The sequence below is a fragment of the Helobdella robusta genome, assembly GCF_000326865.2.
Source record: "Helobdella robusta unplaced genomic scaffold HELROscaffold_66, whole genome shotgun sequence".
NCBI lineage: Eukaryota > Metazoa > Annelida > Clitellata > Rhynchobdellida > Glossiphoniidae > Helobdella > Helobdella robusta.
In genome coordinates, this window is record NW_008705371.1 from 9,554 (window position 1) to 31,657 (window position 22,104).

The 22,104-nt window shown below is 33.7% G+C and overlaps 2 protein-coding genes across 2 annotated transcripts; one reads left to right on the top strand and one right to left on the bottom strand.

Annotated features, from left to right (window-relative positions):
- Positions 1–1,910: 1,910 nt before the first annotated feature.
- HELRODRAFT_180897 (hypothetical protein) lies at positions 1,911–4,450 on the top strand (the record flags this gene model as incomplete). The annotated part of the gene is made up of 4 exons (XM_009030196.1): positions 1,911–2,062; positions 3,850–3,949; positions 4,198–4,277; positions 4,390–4,450. The coding sequence occupies 4 exons, from the start codon at positions 1,911–1,913 to the stop codon at positions 4,448–4,450; spliced, it is 393 nt and encodes a 130-aa protein (XP_009028444.1).
- Positions 4,451–6,463: 2,013 nt separating this feature from the next.
- Positions 6,464–9,919, bottom strand: HELRODRAFT_180898 (hypothetical protein; the record flags this gene model as incomplete). The annotated part of the gene is made up of 5 exons (XM_009030197.1): positions 6,464–6,499; positions 7,104–7,849; positions 8,156–8,264; positions 8,454–8,630; positions 9,752–9,919. 5 exons carry the CDS (start codon positions 9,917–9,919, stop codon positions 6,464–6,466), a joined length of 1,236 nt encoding a protein of 411 aa, XP_009028445.1.
- Between the last annotated feature and the right edge of the window lie 12,185 nt (positions 9,920–22,104).

Below are 22,104 nucleotides of genomic sequence, written 5' to 3' on the forward strand. Positions count from 1 at the left end.
AATAAATTATGACCAATCCTCCGTCAATCCATCATTCCGCTGTACATATTTATTTTTAGTTGCGTTCGTTCGTTCGTTCGCTGGTTCGTTCGTTCGTTGGTTCGTTCGTTCGCTCTGTTGATCAGCGCTCACTAGCGTTTTTTTTCAATTGTTGTTTGTTATTAAAATCGTTTTTCTTTTCAATTTTTTCAGTTGAAATAGAAATTTTCAAAATTACATATTCGTTTATAATATATTTAATGTAATGTTGACAGAAGAACATGAAAAAAATTTAAATAAGATCAAGTTATAGACGTTTGATTATAAATATCGGCAAATTTTCTATTATTAAATTTTATTCATTTCTATATGCAATGAAATCAAGAAAGATGGAATTTTATGTGGTGCAGTGTTGTGGCGTCTTATGTCGGTTTACGATCGTCTTCTTGTTCTCACTTCTTTTTAACTCGTGTTAAAAACTCTTTTTGCTAAATCTGCATGTGCTTTTTCTGGCCCTTTTCTCTGGAACTTTTTATCTCCTTCTCTGACTACTTCTCTATTAATTACGAAGTTAGGAACGGATCTCGAAACCATCTGTTAGCAAAATTCACTGGGAGGAGAGCTTTTGAACATCGCGGAAATAGCGCTTTACATAGCGCTTAAACTAATTGATTGATTGATTAGTCACATTCGGACCATTATAGCCATCAACATTCTTACATATCTTAAACGATCTTTACTAACATAGAATCATCTATTTTGATTCAAATTTGTCATATCTGAAATTAACAGAAGCTCTTCATATACCGGGCACAAGCAGAAACCTGAGTTACCTGAGAAACCTGACATCAACCACCAGCATGCCCGACACTTTAGACTTCACTTTTTGTTTATTTGCACAAATTCTTCATACGATAGCCCACCAAATGGAAGTCCAGCAACAACAGTCACGACAGCTTGCGTCACATCGATATTGTACGTGAATGTTATAAATTCTGAAAACTAAAGATTAGCCAACTAATCACCAGCTAAAAATTTGTTGTTATATCTCGTACGTGTCGACGCATCGGTTCGGTCACTAATTCGTTTTTTATTTTAATATTGGTCATTAAATTATTTCATATTTCAAATATTTTTATCGAATGATATCATTTGGTGTTAATATAATAACTTGTGTCATTCAATTTTTCGAAAAATATTTTATGTCGATTGTTTGAAGACTCATTAATGACATGACAAAAACACAAAAATAATTTATCAAACACCAACACGATACATCTCAAAATTGCAGAAGCTGTCCTGATAGATATCAATAAACCACAAATAAGCATCCAACAAAGAATGATAACATCATTACCAGTTCGACGCCTTAATACTAACTTCAATAACTATGAAGAATAAAGAAATATATATATATATATTTTTGTGTGTGATATTTTTTTGCATATAAAACTTAGCGTATTTCATGTTACATATATAATTGTATAGAGCGCATAAGCGGACAATACAAAACGCGAGACTATACAGTGTAGACAGACTATCTGTGAGACATATAACTAGGCTGCAACGTGTAATACCTTGTACTGGACATAGATTTTATTGAGCTTTTAAAAGCAGTTTGACATAAAAGCTGGATGAATATTATATGGCAGTCGTTTTTTTTCAATATTTTGTCAAGAATGAAATTATTTATAGACTGCCTCAAAAATGTCACCCAGTTTATGCAACGTTCACTGTACTGTCGCATACCGAAAGAAAGTCATTTTAATGTCTTCTTGTAATTTCTTGTTTATTTACAAATAAACGTAATTTATTTTTAATCAATTTTTTAAATGTTTCGAATGTTTTACTATTTAAATATAAATTCTAATATGAAATACTAATATTAATAGAAACTTGATATGTTTTAAATTAGTAACATTAATTTTACAATGAAATCGTCAAGTACGGCTATGAAATTGTGGAAAATTAATTTTTGTGGTTGGGTCAACTGGGTTGACACAAATCAAATGGTTGCTGAGATGTTCAGTCCAAAGAGAAACTATTTTTTCAAGTTCTTTAAACACAGTGCTGCCATTTCCAGGTTTGTCCGGCTGGATGGAAAGTTAGTGGGGTTCTCAGTCTTTCTCCGTTCACCTCTTGTTTTCTATAAATATAAATTTTTGGTGCTCTTTTCTTTCTTTCTTTTTATGTGGGCTGCGTCAGAATTTTAGAAACAGAAAACATGAGCATTGTTCTTAGTTTTCAAAATAGTAATATCTTAACTAGACTATCACCAATCCAATCCTGAAGTTTCTTAATAAAAAAATCCAAATATTTTCAATGCTGTTGATTTGACATATTGCCGAAACATATTTTAAATAAATCAGCCGTGCGATAATGTCCTAGCATGAGATGACGAAAGCCCATCAATACAAAACTCGACTAGTTCCGATGGAAGCCTTGTAAACATTTTTAAGTATAGTGGATCCCAATCACTGTTGCATCACTTTTTTTTCAAGTTTGGCCGACCGGAAATTTAAGTAGCAACAAACAAATTTAAGCATTGTAACCGTAGCAACAATTGCAGTACGGATAATGACATTGAACATTGTATCAAAACTGCATTAATTAATTAATTAACTAACTAATTAATTAATCGCCATTGGTGAAATAATGGGCCGTGTGTTTTTAGATCAAACTTAATCGTGCTTATATAAATCTCTGTATACAAATTTGAATACATTTCTACATTAATCTACACAAGCAAAATCTCAATCCCTCACTGCTGACTCACTGAAGCCTTTGAAAATTTTATACCCGATAATGTTTCAAAATGCAGACTCAACAGCAAATAAAACAATTACCTGCTGAGATAATGGCACTTGAATGAATAGGACATGTTATCCGCAGGTCAAAATACCGATTGATTTACGCAACATTCTCCATTGCGTCGACCAATTGGCTGAGGTTTATAAAAATGTAACATCAAACCAGCTAGCCTTGAAAAATTAACCACAACGACCATCTTTGGGTGCACATAAGCAGTGGCGGATTTGGAAAACTTTTACGGGAAGAGGGCCAAGATATATGATTTTAATTTGTGACTCTTTTTTTTTAATTTTGACGGAAGTGTCAAGATTTGTGGTAAGGTGGCCAAAATTAGGCTGGAGATCTTTTTTGATATAAAATGGTGCTTTATTTGTACAAATACTAAGTTTTACTGACTTCTAATACAAATATTGTTCGGAACGGGGTGGGGCCATCCCAGCTCCCCCCCTATATCCACCACGGCACATAAGTGATACTTACATGATGATGGGTGGGTTGGGTACTTCAATTTTCAGTTTAAATCGTGAAAAACTTAACATGGAAATAAAAGAAGTAAAAAAAATCTACTCAACTTAGATATCTTTATCGTATAGAATAATATATTATTAAAAACATCCTTAACTTTATCCTGTTAATACGTGCATGTACATACATCAACTTTTAAAATAAATATATTATATATATATAATATATTTTTATTTATTTTTATTTATTTTTATATGAGTGTGTGTATAGTCATACGTGAAAAATATACGTACAAACTTATGTTTGTACGTAATCGAACTGAGTATATAAAATGGAATGAGAGCGGGGGTGCATGTACTTTCCATGTGACGTACGTGATCCGTTTCCGCATTGTTTATGCGCCTGTCGTGGCAACAGAAACAGAGTTGTGTTCGGAGGAATGAGACACTTCATTATGATTATCAACAAATTTTTCTTCTATCCATTTCTCCGCCCACTTTTTCTCTCTCACTCTTTCTCTCTCTCTCTCTCTCAATATCTTTTTTTTCTCAATTTTCCTTAGTCCGTTCTCCCCCCAAACCCTCCCACAGACAGTTCAGATGTTGATGGCAACCAAATTGCTGGCGACGTCAGCCTCATATTGACAGATGTGAGTTTTGTTGAGTACGTTGGCATCGCTGATGTTCATTCTCAAGTTGGTTTTTGTGGAAGTTTATGATGACGACCATCATAATCCGGGCGGCAATGCCGACGTCAAGGACGGACTGCGATGTGAAGGTCTCCTTGCAAACAATCCAACCGAGCATCAATTAGGTAGTAATTATATAATTAGAAATCTCGTATATACATTGATTTAAGTCAATTATAACGCAGTGACTGATTCCTCATCAGCACATTCATTTTGTTGCAATGAAGCATTAAATCTTCCGCGACTTTTTGTAGCAACCACATCTGCTTAAAAATGCTGAACAACGAGGTATTCACGAGAAAGGTAAATCAATTTGGATTGTGGCGTTCATAATGTTAGCAGTGTTTATATCGACTGTGTTAGTTTCGCCGTTCTAGAAGTCGTTATTCATATGAAAAAGTTGTTTGATGTGATAATTATGACGAGGACGAATGACGATGTTGCAGAAATATGATGGCAGTGGGTGATGTTGAGGAGGGGGGAGATGTTGAGGGAGTGAAGTTTTAAAAAGGTGGATGCTTTTAAAGATGGTGATGACATCTCTTGTGATGACATTGTGACTAGTAAAAATTATGGTGATGGTGGTTGTTGGGAGATAAAAAGATGTCTGTGATGATGAAGATAATGATGATGAAGATGATGGTTGTAATGATGATGATGATGACGGTGATGATGGAGATGATAAAGATGATAGTTGGTGATGATGAAGATGATGGTGGTTATAATGGTTGTAATGATGATGATTATGAAGGTGATGATGGTTGTAATGATAATGATGACGGATGTCATAGAGAAGTACGTGCTTTCATTTCATCCTAACATCGTTACCTCCCAACTCTCATGTCTTTGTTCACTCTGTCTCAAAGTTCTTTGTTTTCTCTCATTATTTACACATTGTTAAATACAACAACTATGTGTTATTTATATCGTTGTGCGTTGTCATATGCAAAAATAAATTTGTAATTAGTAATAATTGCGGTATATTGTTTGTATGTATGTATGTTTGTTTGTTTGTGTGTTTGTTTGTTTGTTATGTGTTGAATGCGATGCAATATCTTACTTTGTATGTTGTTTTGTGTTGTTGATGTTTGTATGTTGTTGATGTGTGGTTGATATTTGTATATTGGGATGTGTTGCTGATGTTTGTATGTTGTGATGTGTTGCTGATGTTTGTAAAATAATGGTGATCCTTTGTTTGTTTTAAGTTGTAGTTGTTTGTTGTCGTTGATGTACAATTCTTCAAACTCTTTTTTCTTGATTGTTGTTCGTACGTGATTCCATTTTGTCTCTAGTTCATAATTTCAAGTTCCTCCACATTCGCACATTCACCGGTGCAACTTTTTTCTCTTCAAACCCAATCTTTCCTCAAAAACACGAAGCACAACTTTCAACCCAATCCAATTTTTACCAAAATCGAAAAGTTGGCTCCGGAAAAGTTCAACTTTGATGAAATAATTCACAAAATCAGCATCGATCAAAAACATATTTTAGAAACACTGCCTGGCTTCTGTTGTATTTTGAATAGTTTTGTGAAAAAAATTTCATTGTGCAGCATTTACGTAAATATCAGATGGTCATTTTAAAATCGAAGGTCTTCCAGTAGCATGGTATCCATCTGGTCGCTTCTAACTTGCAAATCACTCAAATCGTCTCAAGAAAACGCCATGATACTCCTCACTTCAAAGTTGATTCGTGAACTTCTCATAACTTATTCTCCATTTCCCACCCACAAGGGATTAGTTAATAATTTGAAGTTTTTTCACTCCAGTATTTTCACATCTGCAATTTTAGCATTCAGCGTAACCCACACGTCAATTATCATTGCAACAACGTGGCTCGAGTCATCCACTCCAATGAAAGAACTCTCGCAAGACGGCATTCAACATCGCTGCAGCCAGCAAACTGAACATTCCATTCATAAGTTAACATTTTATGTATTGCCATTTGATGCATACAAACAATTTTTTACGTTAACGTTTCATGTTGTTGTTGTTGCAGTTGTTGCTGTTGCTGCTGTTGTTGTTGTTGCTGTTGTTGTTGCTGTTGTTGTTGCTGTTGTTGTTGCTGTTGTTGTTGCTGTTGTTGTTGCTGTTGTTGTTGCTGTTGTTGATGTTGTTGTTGTTGCTGTTGTTGTTGTTGCTTTTGTTGTTGTTGTTGTTGGAATTTTTAAAAGTAACTTCGGAACGGGCAATGGCAAAGACGTTTGTGAGTGTATGCGTGTACTTGTGCGAACGTGCGCGCGGGCTTTAAACAAAGAACTCCCACTCTTGTTATATACATTGTTAATAAAATTTTTTGTCATCATAATCATCACCGTCATCATTATCATCATCATCATCATCATCATTGTCTAAAACATCATCATCATCAACACCCCCATTTTCATCTTTCTCGTCATCAACAAATCATCATCACCATCATCATCACCATCATCATCAACACCACCACCATCTTCATCCTCTTCATCATCATCACCATCATTAGCAACGGCATAATAATTGTCGGATTTTAATTCGTTAATCATGGACAACAGGATAGGGCTAATATCCTCCTGGACTAATTATTAATAAAAATAATGATGACCATGACATCATCATCATCATCATCATCATCACTATCATCATCATCATCATCATCACCATCATTCTCCTCCTCCTCTTCATCATCATCATCATTATCAGCATCCTCCTCCTCCTCCTCCTCCTTCTCCTCTTCATCATCACCATTATCAGCATCATCCTCATCCTCATCATCATCATCATCTTCTTCTTCTTCTTCCATATCATCGTTGTTATTGCCATGAAAATTATCACTACAAACGTCATCATCATCACATTTGTTAACTTGCCATCATCATCATCCTCATTGTCATCATCATCAGCAGCATCGTTATTACTATTGCAACCAACATAATAATTATTACTACAATTATCACAACCATGCGACATCATCATCATCATCATTCATCATCAAACAATATCATCATCATCATCATCATTGAAACTTCCACCAACATCATCCTCATCAGCATCACAAACTACCACAAACATAATCATCATCACTACCACCACCATCACAAACATCATCACCTTCATCATCACCACCAACATCATCACCATCACCATCATCACCACCACTATCACAAACATCACAATCTAACCAGGAAAAGAAAATTGACTAGTATGAGGAAGAGTTGGGAGATGACTCCCTTACAGTGGGTGCAGTCCACCCGCCGGCACCTCTTCAACCCCCCCTCTACCCCTACAAACAGCCAGCCAGGTAGCATCGATCTAACGCCATTCATCATGTAACTGCTGCTGTTGTTGTTGTTGTTGCTGGTGTCGTTGTCGTCGTTGTCGTCATTATTCCTGCTGCTGCTGCTGTAGCCGCGATGATGATGTTGGTGGTGGGGGCGTTGTTGGTGGCGCTGGTGGTCTTTCATGATGCTCAGTGATTTCTTTGTTTTCTTATTTTTCTCACTCATCGTGCTTTCGCTAATGCTGTCATTGTTGTTGATGTTGTTGTTGTTGTTGTTATCGTTATTGTTGTTGTTACTGTTGTTGTTGATGTTGTTGTTGTTGTTATCGTTATTGTTATTATTATTATTGTTGTTGTTGTTGTTACTGATGTTGTTGTTGTTGTTATTGTTGTTGTTTTTATTGTTCATGTTGTTGTTTTTGTTGTTGTTTTGGCTATCTGTCTTGTTATTATCTCTGGGTGTGGTCGCCTCTGAACTCTGATTAAAGGTTCGACCATCAGTTGCTGCAATGCTGCCCCCATTATTTTTGATGACGTCATTATCATTGTTATTGTTGTTGTTGTTGTTGTTGTTGCTGTTGTTGTTGTTGACGTTGTTGATGCAGACGAAATGTTGAATGCTGTTTTTGTTTTCAAAATGCAAGTCATCTGGATTAGAAAAATTTTGTTGTTGTTGTGATTTTGTTTGTAGTTGAAGATGTTGTTGTTGCTGTTGTTGTTGTTGTTGGCGATGATGTTGTTGATGAAGTTGTTTATGTTGTGAATCAAAAAGTTGTTGTTGTTGACGTTGTTGCTGTTGTTGTTGTTGTTGATGTTGCGGATCAAGGAGTTGTTGTTGTTGTTGTTGCTGCTGTTGTTGTTGATATTGCGAATCAAGAAGTTGTTGACGTTGCTGTTGTTGTTGTTGTTGCTGTTGTTGTTGTTGTAGATGATGATGATGATGATGAGGATGACTTGGGGCTAATTGGGAGGACTGCCTCTGATGACAGAGCGTCTTCAACTTAACTAGAACATTTTGTGGTTCTCTGGAAGACGAAGCCGAACGTGGTGATGATGTTTCTAGCTGACAAAAAGGTGATGATGATGTTGGTGATGACGGGGGTGATGATGATGTTGGTGGTGGTGAGTAGGGTGAAAAATCCTGAAAAGATGATGATGATGATGATGAGGATGAATTTGAAGTTATGAGCAGATGTGGAACTGATGATGTTGTTGCTGTTGTTGTTGTTGACAATGATGTTGATGACGTCACCGTTAAATGGTGTGACGTTGATGAGGAGGATGACTCGGTCTGAGTGACTTCAAAATGTTCTTCCGGTTGCTGTTTCTGCTGTCGTTTGAACTTTTTGACCACTTTGTGCTGTTTGTTGATGGTGCGCTCGATGTGTTGAATCATCCACATTCTGTTTCTTTCCCAGCAAATATGAAACTGGTTGTTGATGTTGATGTTGTTGTGTTGATGTTGTTGTGTTGATGTTGTTTTGTTGTTGCTGTGTTGATGTTGTTAGTTTAATTTGATTTCATTAAAAAGATAAATAATAGCCCAGCTTTCCAATGGCATCCGACAACAATAACATTTACACACTGCGGCACTGCAGAGGCCTGGCCAGTAGAGGATCATGGAGACTGAAGCCCCTCACTCATAGCTTAGGTTTATGAGAAAGTTAACAAAATTTGCAGTTCAATTTCGAATGGCAGCTCTTTCAACCCAAACCCCCCGCTGCAGTAAAAATATGGGTTTAAATGAGAAAATTATCATAAAAAAGGTCGAATTTCTTCAACATTTCTGATCATACAAAGTTTGTGGAAAAAAAGTAAATTCTAATTAAATCTAATCCACTCAATTACAGCAAGAAATGAATGATGGATAGTGTTAAACTTCGTTTGTTTCAATGGATAGTTTCCAGCAGGAATGGAGTGAGAAGGATCCAAGAAATGGTGATTCGTAATATCCGAATCCGGATCTAAGTGATAGATTTGGACGGATCCGAATCCGTACCCAAGGCAGATGCAGTCTCATAATTAAACTTATTTTAACCAAAGTTTATTCAAATTAGAGGCTCAGTCATATTGATGAAAACTAAATTATTTTATTCAGCTTAACTAAAACTATATAAAAAAAAATATGTATTTTACGAGAGAGGCATCAAATTTAAAAATCTCTTATTATGTATAAACAAAACTGATCTGCCACTATTCTAATGCGTGCCTATTGTAATTGACGGCTAACGGCTGTGCTTTCAAGAAAACAAAAAGTTTCTTCCAATTTGGTCAGTTTTTTCTTTGTTTGCTTAACGATTTGTTGTTAGCATTACAGCTAAAATTTGTAATTTTTAGTTGTTAATTAGAATGAGCGAATCAACATCAGAAAAAATTTGGCACTTCATGAGTTAACTATATATATAATATATTCTATGTAGGTCGAGTTAACTCACGCTTTTTATCACGTGATTTAGTCGTGGTTCGGTTACAAACACGTGGTAAAAAGTTAAAACGTGATTTTAAAAGTTTATAAGATTTACCATTTCAGTTTTTAGTTGTAGTTTTTACTTTATCTGGTAACCATAGATCCGTTTTTATCAAATCTCTAGCATTGGATTCAACGAATCCGAATTTTTCTGGATTCCAGGATTCCGGTTCAAATTCGAATCCAATTGGATTCCTAAAATCCGTCGCATTCCTAGATTCCAGTTGGTGACATACGCTTGTCTGCTTCATGCTTAGACCAGGCGTCACTTATACGTGACTTTATTTGGTCTCCCGAAACTGTATAAAATAAATCCCTTTTGATTCCCTTAAATTATGTTTTGTTTCATGAAACTTCTAGTTTTATTATTTTTATTATCAACAAAAAGTTTATTAATTTGTTTCCAGTTATTTGAATCTGTATTAAAAGCGAGCATGTCCTGCACAATATTTAAAAACGGTCGTGAAATCGGCGACATTGTTTTGTAGGTCGTTCTTGTGTTGTTGTTGATGCTGTGGTGGTTTGAATGATTCGTATGATTGCAATTCGTCCGTCACAACATGACATCATGTTTTCCACAACAACATTCAGCATGAAGAATGAAACAAACTTACAAAACACAATCAACAGAGCTAAATCGTGTTTGCATTTTACACATTATAAAAACTTTGCAACATAATCAAAAAAACATCCAAAAAACAAACAGCAATTGAAGTGATGTTTAAAGTATTAAACTATATAAAACAAATGACAAAAAATGTTTAACAATAACAACAGGAACATAAACGCCAACAGAAATATTGACAGCAACAACACAACAGAACAATGGAGTCGACAAACAGAAGAACAATTAAAAGCATGAAAAGCTTTCACGGCCCAAAAATAATGCTCCTCCAACTCAACTCAACATCCACAAATTCAATTCTTTTAAGAGTTCTCGTCTTTTTCTATCGAATCGATCCAATAGGAACGTGAATACAAATTCTCTCTGCTTACTTACAAATTTTTGTCTGTTCCATTTTGTTCCAGGCCTCTATCGTAAATAACGTACATTTTTGTTTGTTTGTGGGTAATTATTTGTTTTAAAACTGAATTTTTTGATATGTAGAATGACAATTTTTACGTAAATGCTCCTTGATTATTAATTGAAGTTTTTTTGTAAATGAAATTTACCCGAAGTTTGAAAGTTTTACGGTTATCTATAAATGTTATGCTTGTTTGTAAATGCTTGTTTATTTATCCAGGATTTCGACTTCGACTCTCTGACTTGCTTGTAAAAGATATCCGACTCCGACTATGGTTCCTCAAAAATTCTGACTGCGACAAAATCTCCCACTTGGACACTTGGATGTATCAATCATTGTTACAACTGCATGTTGGCTTATTAGTAAGGTAGATGTTTATGACTGTCTGTTAAATTCCTCACAATTGTTTATTTACGTGTATTTGTTCATAAATAAATGTATGTTTAGAAATTTGTTATTCGACGTTCGTTTATAAATGATTGTTGCATCTCTGGTTCAATCAAGGTTATCGTTGTACTCTTAGCTCTCATTCATCATACAAGGATATTCATTGAACACATACATTTGCTAATGTTATAAAAAAAAGGGCGGAACCTTTTAGGTACCTTCTATTTTCACGTATTATTGCTTACCGAACCTTCTATTTTCAGGTATTATTGCTTACCGAACGTATTCCATTCATATATGCACAAGCACATACGTATTCCATCCATATACGGACATACGTATTCCATTTATATACGCACATATTATCTTTGCTCGTATTGTATTAATACCTCATTTGTATGCGTTGAGGTTATGGTTTTTTAAATTTTAAAATTTGCGGTGTTCAATGATGAACTTTTGTCTGTAATTTTTCAAAACGACTTTTATTTTATACAGCTAACAAATTCCCGCACATATCATGCAAAATCATCGTATGAATCATTTACTTTCTAAGTGTCAGTACTTTATTAAAATAGCTCAATATGTCTAAACAACTGTTATTATTTGTCAGTTTGCAAATGCTGTTGATCACTTCCATTAGGTTGACTGCTTTTAGGTGACCAGTTTTTTAAGAGGACCATACAAGACTGGTTGTTCTCGTTTTCAGTCACTAGAGAAACACCTTAATGCTTTGGGATAGTTCAGTTGTGAGACAGCGTAAATGTATGAGTTTTCTATACCGTGCTAATTTAAAAACCATACAACTGACCATGCAGTTGCGATGAAGTCACAAGAAAGTCATTTTAGAACAAGAAAAATTGAATTATTCCGAAAATTTCTCGTGAATTCATTTAGGAATGTAACGAAAAAATAGTTTGAATCATTACAAATAAGACCATCTCTCAATTCTTTGGTAGAAACTGTAGGCTTAACAGAGTTATAAAAAAAACTCAAAATTATCTTAGCATATATTTACTTCAAAGTTTAAAAAATTTATAAAATTTTCAAATCGCGCCAAAACTTTTTGAATGAACTGATAATTGACGTAAGGAGATAAAGAATTAGCTTGAAAAAAATAATCTGACAATTATCGAAAACTTATATTTTAAGTGTAGTGTTGGTAACCATAGAGTGAGTTTCAGCGAAACCATTTTTGTTTGAACTATCTCTGAAGACTAGCAACCACACAGTTTTTACAGCATCTGTAAAATGTGTTGGCGTCCGAAATAGTTATTTTGATAATCGTCCATGTTTTGTGTTCATCTAATACCTCGTCGATGTTATATTCAACTTTCGGTACGCGGGACGCCGTGCTGAAATTGCTCTTGAATTTTCTGTCAATATTTTTTAACCAAATCTACAGCTGATTTTGATTTTTTACTCATGGAAGACATATTTATATAAAATAGAAAACATAATGAGAGATAATCAATAAAATAAAAAATTAAATATAAGATGTTAAGTTTCCTATACAAACTGATTTAAGGTTTTGAGGATTTTACATGATCAAAAGAAAATAACACGAAGTTATGAACCTCAGCTAGTGCAACAACAGAAAAATAAAAATTTGAAAAAGTTAAATGATTAAAACCTTAAAATACATACATCGATGCAAATAAACAAACACATCATTAAAATACTTATTCAAATAATTAATAAACATAGTTTGGAACGTGTTTGTCGATGGTTTGTATTTGTTGATCATGAGTTCAGGACAATTCCTAAAGAAATGGAAAAAAGATCAACTCTGCTGAGATGATGGTGTTGAGAATTATGAAAATTAGTTGGACTTCTCATAGTACCAATGAGAATGTATAAAAACAGTCCGGTTATGGGTTATGAAAAGAAGAAATTATTACAAATAATTCGACGGGGGCAGTTAAATTTTGTGGTCACACCATGCGAAAGGTAGGAATGGAAAATCTAACAAGTTCTGGAAAGATTGCAGGGAGAAAAGATCGCAGTCGTGAAGTCCTTGTGTCACTTGTTGGATATCACCACAGTTCAACTGCTACAAAGTGTTAAGGATTGGGTTTTGTGGAGGTCGATGGTCGCCAACGTCCTGAGAGGATAAGGCACGAGAAAGAGAGTTTGAAATGTATCAATGGTTTCAAAATGTTGTCATTATTTTTTTTAAAATATTTCTCTCGTACGTTACAACCAAAATCATTTTTAAGTTATCATTCAAGTTGGAAATTATCAACCTATTTTAATATTATTAAAAAAAACGTTACTTAACGCAGGATTTGCAGAAACATGAGAAGTTGTTGAGATGAGATGAAATGGTCATTGGGAAGTTTGTTTAAAGTCTGCTGGCATCCATCGACATGCCTGCTTGCATGTTTCATTGCACGTCTGTATGTACGTGCAATGAAACATGACATGATATGTTGCTGGCTGCTTGCGCGTATGTGGTTCATATTTCTGTAAGTTTGTTTAGTTTATCAGATGGATGTTTGCTGGATGTCTGTGTGTTTGTTTGTTCAAATGTTTGCTCGCTTGTTTGCACATGATACATTTAAAACATTTTTTGCATATCTTTATTAAACCTTGTCTGAAACTTGACTATCAAGTAAAAAAAATACAAACTTGTTTGAGAATATATATAATTAAAAATACACACACACACACAAGTTTTGTTTTTATAATTCATTTATTTGCAAAACGCCGTTTCCGCCATATCTAACCGCGCTCTTCAAAGAATTTGGTATTTTGCAAACAGGTGGGTCTTGAGATCCGCTCTGAACATCGTAAGTGTTCGAAAAGTAATAATTAGAAAGCCTCCAGAGAAAAGGACCAGAAAAAGATAACGCAGATTTAACATTAGATTATTTGATGGGAGCTAAGAAAAAGTGAGAAAAGACGACCGTAGACCGTGGCGCTTAGCTTGATCACGGGATTCTGATGATTTGTTTGTTACAGTATCACGTTGACAAACAAATGTAATTTTTTGTTCATGCACACTCTTGAACTTTTTAGAAACTTTTCTTTTAATGACACTATATAAAAACAACTATGATGTTTGTAGTTTATATTTTTTAGCAAAATATTTAGTTGAAAAATAAAAAAGAACTGTGAATCGTCAGGAAAGAAAACTGTTTAGATTTAGTTGTAAAATATTGGTAGTTATGATTTTGCATCGTATTGTTGGTTATTTTTCAGTTTCACAATTGAAAATTACGTTGTTTATTGTTTAAAAGTGTGTCATTTAATCGGTATTTCAAAAGGAGGTTAAATAAAATGTTAACCATTTGTGCAGTATATGATTGATGATTTCAAATTATTTTTATTTTGATGGTTTTGATTATACAAAAATGATTTCTTTTTTCCTCCTTGAACATAAATTAATTTTTTTGTTCAAAATGCTTCAAAAGAGATGATTTAAATTGTTGACTTTGCAAAAATTCAGTCATCCACCTTTAAAATATTTTTGTCATGCGCAAGTTTATGAGCGGCTTAATTGAACAATTGTGTTGAATATATAATAATTAATTATATATATTTTTAGCAATTAGTTTTATCATTTGTAACCAGCTTGAACTTGTTTGGTTGGTTCTCAATTGAAACAAAGCATACAAATATGCTATATTAAAAAAACGCGTAATTGATCAATCGTTCAATAAATTAATTAATTAACCTCTTTTATTCATTCATTTATTTATTCTTTCATGCAGCCTAATAAATATTTATATCAAACGTACATATCTTCCATTTAATTCACACATCGCTAACATTTCTATTAAGTCTTAACCTTCCAACTTTTCAAATAAATTTCAAACTAATGCATTTGAATCTACCGACAAACTATTGTCACTAACTTGTGATGATTACGGTTATAATATTTAATCTGATTAAAAGACTGCTGCCGCTGAAAATACTCCACCGAGAAAGGTGCATGGACTGTTTGATGGGTGCTTCATTTTCTTCGCGTTATTTTATGAAAGGCTCGCTTCATCATTAATGGTGTCTCAGAGCACGCAGGCTATAAATCAGAAGCGACCTACCGCTGAATTCATGTTGCAGAGTTCGGAAACATGTGGGATGGATTGTGACAGTAACCTATACACTTTCAACTTTATTTGGCGTCTGGTGTTATCGCTGAGTGCTTGCACAATTTTTCAGTGATTTTGTTTCCAAATATTACAGACCGCGTAAACAAAAAATTGCACTCACTGTCTAAAAAAAAATTTAAATTAGGAGTTAGTGCCCATTTTGGAGGTCTAGAGGCCTTGGAACACAAGAGAAGTGGAGGTTTCTATCTTTTTGAATAAAAATCAAATTATTGCAAGCAAATATTTAATTAAAATTATGGTAACTAACTTGTTGAATTCAAACACAAATTATTACCCTACAACTAAATTACCTCGTTAACGAATGGCATAACGTTGTTTATTACAATTTTGGAGGAAGTATTTGCTGTAAAATTGAAGAAAAACGAAAGCATGTTGACCACAAAGATAAAAGTTTTGCGAAATTATTGTGAGTGAGATTACAAATATCCTCAACAAAATATTATCGACGATTCCGTTGGATGTTTGTTTCACAATTATTATTATTATTATCAAAAATGAATGAATGAATAAAAAATAATGATGAATGGATGAATGAGGATACCTTGGTGACATGCCTGCACTGACAATCAGCTTTTCCGACAAGTTCACGAGGTCATTAACATCAATCCAACTTCTCCTACGTCAATTTTTTTATTAAATTAATATTTGTAACGCAACTTGTAAACAACCGTTAATTATTAGTTTTTAGTTTAACATGCAACTGATGTTTTAATGATATATTTCAAGTTTCATTTCGATTAAAATTACCGCTAGTTAATTTAAAAAATAAAAATTCTTTCGTCAAGTTCTTCACATTTATGATAAAATAATTGCGCCAATGTTCTGAGGACTTCAACGGGTCGGATGAAAAATATAATTCAGCATGAAATGATGGATGCTCCGTCGTTTGCAAAGTCTGCTCGTCTGCTTTTATACGCAGCGCTACTGACTGACTCATCTTTGCGGTCCTTCTATGTATAAACAGTATATATATATAAAGAATATATATATAAGTATATAAATGTATGCATATGCATGTATTGTATTATCAATATTGTATATTTACAAACACACACACACACACACACACACACACACACACACACACACACACACACACACATATATATATATATATATGACTGAGTGTGTGTTTGTGTTTGTATGCCTAACTTTGTATGAATGTCTTGCGATACATATATGTATGCACATTTTTTAATTAAGATATAAACTTACGTGTGAAGTATGGGTGAATGCAATTGCGTATAAATATGCGTGTGATAGATGAAATAAATGCACAGTAAATGCATGTGAGGTATGTGTGTTAAAATAATCTCAAGTGCGCGTTCACTTTTAATCTTCATTTTGGGTGCCTCACGACGATGTTGAAACGTACAACAACGACTGTGAAGTGACCAACAAAACCACATTTCTCTTTCCACTGAAAATCTAAAAAATTTGTTTTTATTTATTTTAAACAAAACGCTTTAAAAAACTGCATTGTATTAACAAAGAATTTTTATTTATGAATTAAAAAAAATTAAATTGAACTGATATAATTAATATATATATAAGGATTGATTAATATACTTAATATAGAAACAATATATAAATGATCCTTAATATGGAAGGCTGCAAATGCCCTCTGAACGTTACTTACTAGGTAAAAATTAAAATTTTTTTTCTTTTAAGAAATTGTATTTGTAAAAACCTTTGCTTTTTTTAATTGAAATATATATCAAACTGAAGAACGGTTAAATATATTTTTTAAATTTTCAATCAAATATTGGCACAAAATTTATTATTTGTTAGCTGAAATGATATTCGTTTGGACTCAAAACTCATTTTTTCCATTTCTAATAAAAATAAATTGCTTTTTTTTTTGCTTTTATATAGAGAGAGACAGAGAGAGAGAGAGAGAGAGAGAGAGAGAGAGGCATAGAGGTGCGTAAAAGTAGCCATCATCTCCCGTGGCATGTTTGTCTTGTCAGAAGAAATCTTCGCAGACCGTCATTAAATGTCGTCAGCGGTTTGCTGTTGAGACAAGAAAACTTTTGAAAATTTGTTTTAAGTAATATGAAGAAACGTTGACGCGTCTACTTTGATCGTGTCAAAGATGAAATTATTTGTTTCGCTTTTTGAACTTTTATTGGTTTCATTATGTTGCTCAAAAAAAACTCAGAGCCCCTTACAAATTGTTTCTTACTTGATTCAAAGAAGTATTTGTACCAGACCAAATGAGCGTAGAATAACCGTTTATTATCGTTACCATACAACGGGCAAACAATTTTACATGCAAGTGAGAGAGTTTTATCTGTTTATGTTTTTTTTTCAATTTGACTAAGAGGCTTCTTTCAACTCTTTTTAAACATTTTTGCAAATATTTTTTACTCTCTTTGCTACATTAATTGCCAGACCCATGGAAAGTTATTAGCGCTATTGTTCTCTCGAATGAATTTGTAAATTCATTATATCACATTCAATTCTAATTATATCACAAATGAGCGTAAGTAGCACGAGTATCCACATAAATCATCTACTTTTCATTACTTTTGAAATCATTACGTTTACCAAAGCTCAAGTGGAATTTTCGTCAGAATTTTCTTTTGAGATCACATGAACTAAAGTACTTAATCGTTCTGGTTGTTTTCGGAGAGTAGATGTGCAATTTAGAACATACCCACGTGGAAATATTTTGAAAATAATGCCACAATATACTGAATCAAAATGAATTCGCTGAATATTTAGTAGGCGCTATATAATTTTTTGATTATATATATATGTATGTATGTATATATACATACATAATATATATTTTTTATTATATATATATATATATTGATTATATAAATATATAAAAATTAGTTATAATACTTATTTGTTTTTACAATCACGCTTAAACGCTCCCTTATAAACACGCCCTGGAATGGAAATTGCATGTTTGACCATGTGGTTAATACAAACCTGAACTATTTGTTGCTGCTCCTGCACTTCTCGTTCTTTATGTTGTGTGGTGGTTGCTCTCTGTATTAAGTGGTGTAGTGTGTTGTGGTGTGTGGTTAGTTGTTGCTGTTGTGGGTTCCTGCTATGCTGCTGCGTTCCGTTGTGTTGCGATGTAGTGGTGTGCTGTGATTTTTTGTGATATGTTGTGCGATGAATGTATCATCAAATGTGTAGCGTTGCTGTTTTGTGATGTCTTGTGGGGCATTGCCGAACTGTCTTGTGTTGTTGGATTGTTTTGCAGTGCTGTGTTGAACTGTGTTTTGCCTTTTTGCTTCAACTTCTTCTTCGTCATCTTCATCATCGTCATCGTCATCATCACCATTGTTACAAGCAACACCTTCTTTCACCTGACTAGAACAGAAGTTACTTTTTGTTTTCCGTTCATTGCTCGTCAGCCCCCTTATTGTCTTCAATTTCTTTCTTTATTTTTCATTCTTTAATTTTTCTTTTTTTTCTTGTCCATTTTTTTTATCTCTTTAATGCTTGTTCGTGAGATTTGTCTCATCTTATTTCAAACCAGAGTTGTGATTCGTTAGTCTATTCATTTGATCATCCGTCTGTTTATCTGTTCGTTCGTATGTTTATTTGTTTGTTCGACTGTTTATTTGTTCATTCGTATGTTTATTTGTTCGTTCGCATGTTTATCTGTTCGTTCGCCTGTTTATCTGTTCGTTCGCCTGTTTATTTGTTTGTTCGTATGTTTATCTGTCGTTCGCCTGGCAGACAGCAATTAATAAATGTGATGGATTTGCGTTTTGTTCTGATATTACCAATGAATGTTTAAAATTGGCCAGTTCCTGAGGCTGGTACCAGGCGGTCATTGCTTTCATGGGGTCATTTTTCTTTTAATACATTAATTATTATTTTAATTACTATACAGGTGAATGTTTTGTATTGTATTTTATTCAATATTCAATTTTATTCTTGTTTTATACATTTATCAGATTGTAGACTCATTGAGTTAAAAAATTATATTTTAAACGTAGTTTAAAAAATTTACAGTTCACACAGGTAGTAACTTGTAAACCAACCAACAATGGATTGAGTTCCAAATGTTGGATGAAGCAGCTGAAAATGTTTCCCCCTAAAGTGAAGTGAAGTGAATGAAGGACGTTCAGGATCTCCTTCAGGCTTTGCTTTTAACAGTCGACTTGTTTAAGGAACAACAGAATCTAAGTTTACCAACTCATTCCACGTCCGGAGAAGTTTTCAGCTGGCCCTAGGCAAAGTACTGAGTTTGGGTCCTTGCTTTTTTTAGTAAATTACTATTGGAAATCATTATTTTTGTTACTAGTGTTTATTAGCTTTTATTTCAGTGTAACTACACCACAATCTTATTCTTCTATGTCTTCTAACAAACTTCATAAAAAGTCTCTGTTTCTGTTAAATTTTCCCGGTTTATATTTTCAAAATTTGTTCAAAACCTGCTTGAAAAATTAAACGGTTTATGAATAACAACGATTCTGTGAGATTGAGTTGTGAAACAAAAGGTTGCACTTTTTGTAATTGCCTTCCTAAAAGGCATGGACATTTGAACATCCCGTTTAATTCATAATTGTAGAGGCTTGCTCTGGAAAAATAAAAACTACAATGGTCAGTTTCAGAAATTCAGTGGGTTTGTTGGACTCGATCACTTGGCCAAGGCTGAGTTACATCTGCTCGGTGGAGAAGGTCTCATCAGCCATCTTGGTTGGTCTCTACTAAGTTTGCAGGCGTCTTTAATAAAACTCGCCGAATGGAAACAACACGTGGACCCAGCAACGTTCTTTTATGGGTTACATCTATGATGATGATAATGATGATGATGACGGTGGTAGTGGTGATGATGATTCCGCTGATAATTGCGATGATGATGATGAAAGTTGCAAGAGAATTAGACTTGATAGAAACATTTACGAAACCATTTATTTCAAATGCTGAAAATTGAAAGATATGATATGACAGTAGTGGGGCCCAAATCCAGGCCCATAAAATTGCAGGCCTTAGATATTTGTCTTATTTGTTTATTGGTAATGTCTCTAATATATAAACTGGTGCCTTTCAAAATGAACAATTTTCTACTATCATCACCATTTTAAATTTAATTTGAGTTTGATCGTTTGTTTGTTTCACTGCTGTTGGTTTGTATATGTTGATGTTGTTTATTTGTATGTGTTGATGTTGTTTGTTTGTATATGTTGATGTTATTTGTTTGTATGCGTTGATGTTGTTTGTTTGTAAATGTTGATGTTATTTGTTTGTATGTGTTGATGTTTTTTTTGTATGTGTTGATGTTGTTTGTTTGAATGTGTTGATGTTGTTTGTTTGTATGTGTTGATGTTGTTTGTTTGAAGAGTGCACATATACTACATTTTTATAGTATAATATATGCGCACTTAATTGCTCTTCCATGTTTGATCACTTCGGAGATATTAAAATATTTTTATTTAGAATATATAGTATTTTTTACTGTCATAAATTTGTTTTCTGCTTAATTTTGAATGTTTGTCGTTCCGATGCGTTCATTGTATTTTCAAGTGTTTTCAATGCAATGAGTTTGTTCGTTTATTTGCGCGATCATTAGGCTTCCATGCTATTACGCATTTTTTCATAATTGTATGTTCGTAGGTTTGTGTGTTTGAACTATGTGTTAATAAGTTTGTATGCTCATGTGTTTGTAGTGTTTTTTGTTTTTATGTTTGTGTCTGCAGTGATATATGTTTGCGTGTTTGTAGTGTTAAATGTTTGTTTATTTGCATGTTTGTGTTTTTCAGTTTGTCAGCTGATTTGTATGTTGCTTTACTCGTTCCAGTGCATTTGCTTGTTTGCTTCTGCGATTGATTGTGGATAGCTGTACGACTTTAGGACTGCCTGGATGTTTACTTGTTTATCTTCTTCTACAAACATTATATTTGCGAGTCTACATCTACACATACACACACACACGCACACACACATATACACACACATATGTGCGCGTACCAATACATGTCTGCACATGTATAACTTTACTCATAAAAACACACACAGCCATAAAACATCAGCGCAAAAGCTTCTGAGGTTTGCACAGACCTTGCAAATATTTGTAGGATTGCGAGGGAGTGCAGAGCAAATTGAAAAATTTAGTTGCTAGAAGGTCTGATTGCGTTAATTGCTCTTCCATGTTTGATCACTTCGGAGATTTTTTAATTTATTTCTAAATCTTCTATCAATCTATCTTATATCAATTCTGTTAGTTTTTAAATAGCACGAAACGTGAATGGAAATAATAATAACAACATGATGATGTGAACGAAAGACAAAACAAGAGACAAATGTTTCCATTATAGAAATGCTTATTAACTTTCTTTACTTTAAAGATTCGTTGTCTCTAGAAGTTCAAATAAATTACATGCACGTATTTTAAAATTAACATTTGCAATCAAATGCGTCCGTCAATTGAACATGTCAGAATTCTTTGCTAATGATGTCCCAAGACAATTATTTACATAGATTTACATATAATAGATAAGTGTCTAACACAAACCACCGAAGTGCAAGCTGACCATATTTCAAGATCATCCATTCATTCACCTACTAACACACTCATTCTCATTCATCATCCACCAAAAATTATTTTAACTGCAAACAAACATGTTGTGTGTTTTTTTTATGAAGATTCAATTTAATTAGATGGTCGTTTGGCTCAAATGCCGAGATATATAATCATGTTCGTAGCAGCAGTCTCGTTAGTGTGCGTGTGTGTGTGCGTGTGTGTGTGTGTGTTTTGTGGTGTGCGTGTGTGTTAAATAATAAATAAATAATGTGTAATTTAATTTTGCATGTGTTCAATTTGAGCATGCACCTGTAAATTTTATTTACAACTTTACATTTGAGCATGTGAATGAGCAGGTGGTTGAAACTAAATTATGAACAATCCAGCCAGAACTAAGAAGTAAATGTAAACTTTGA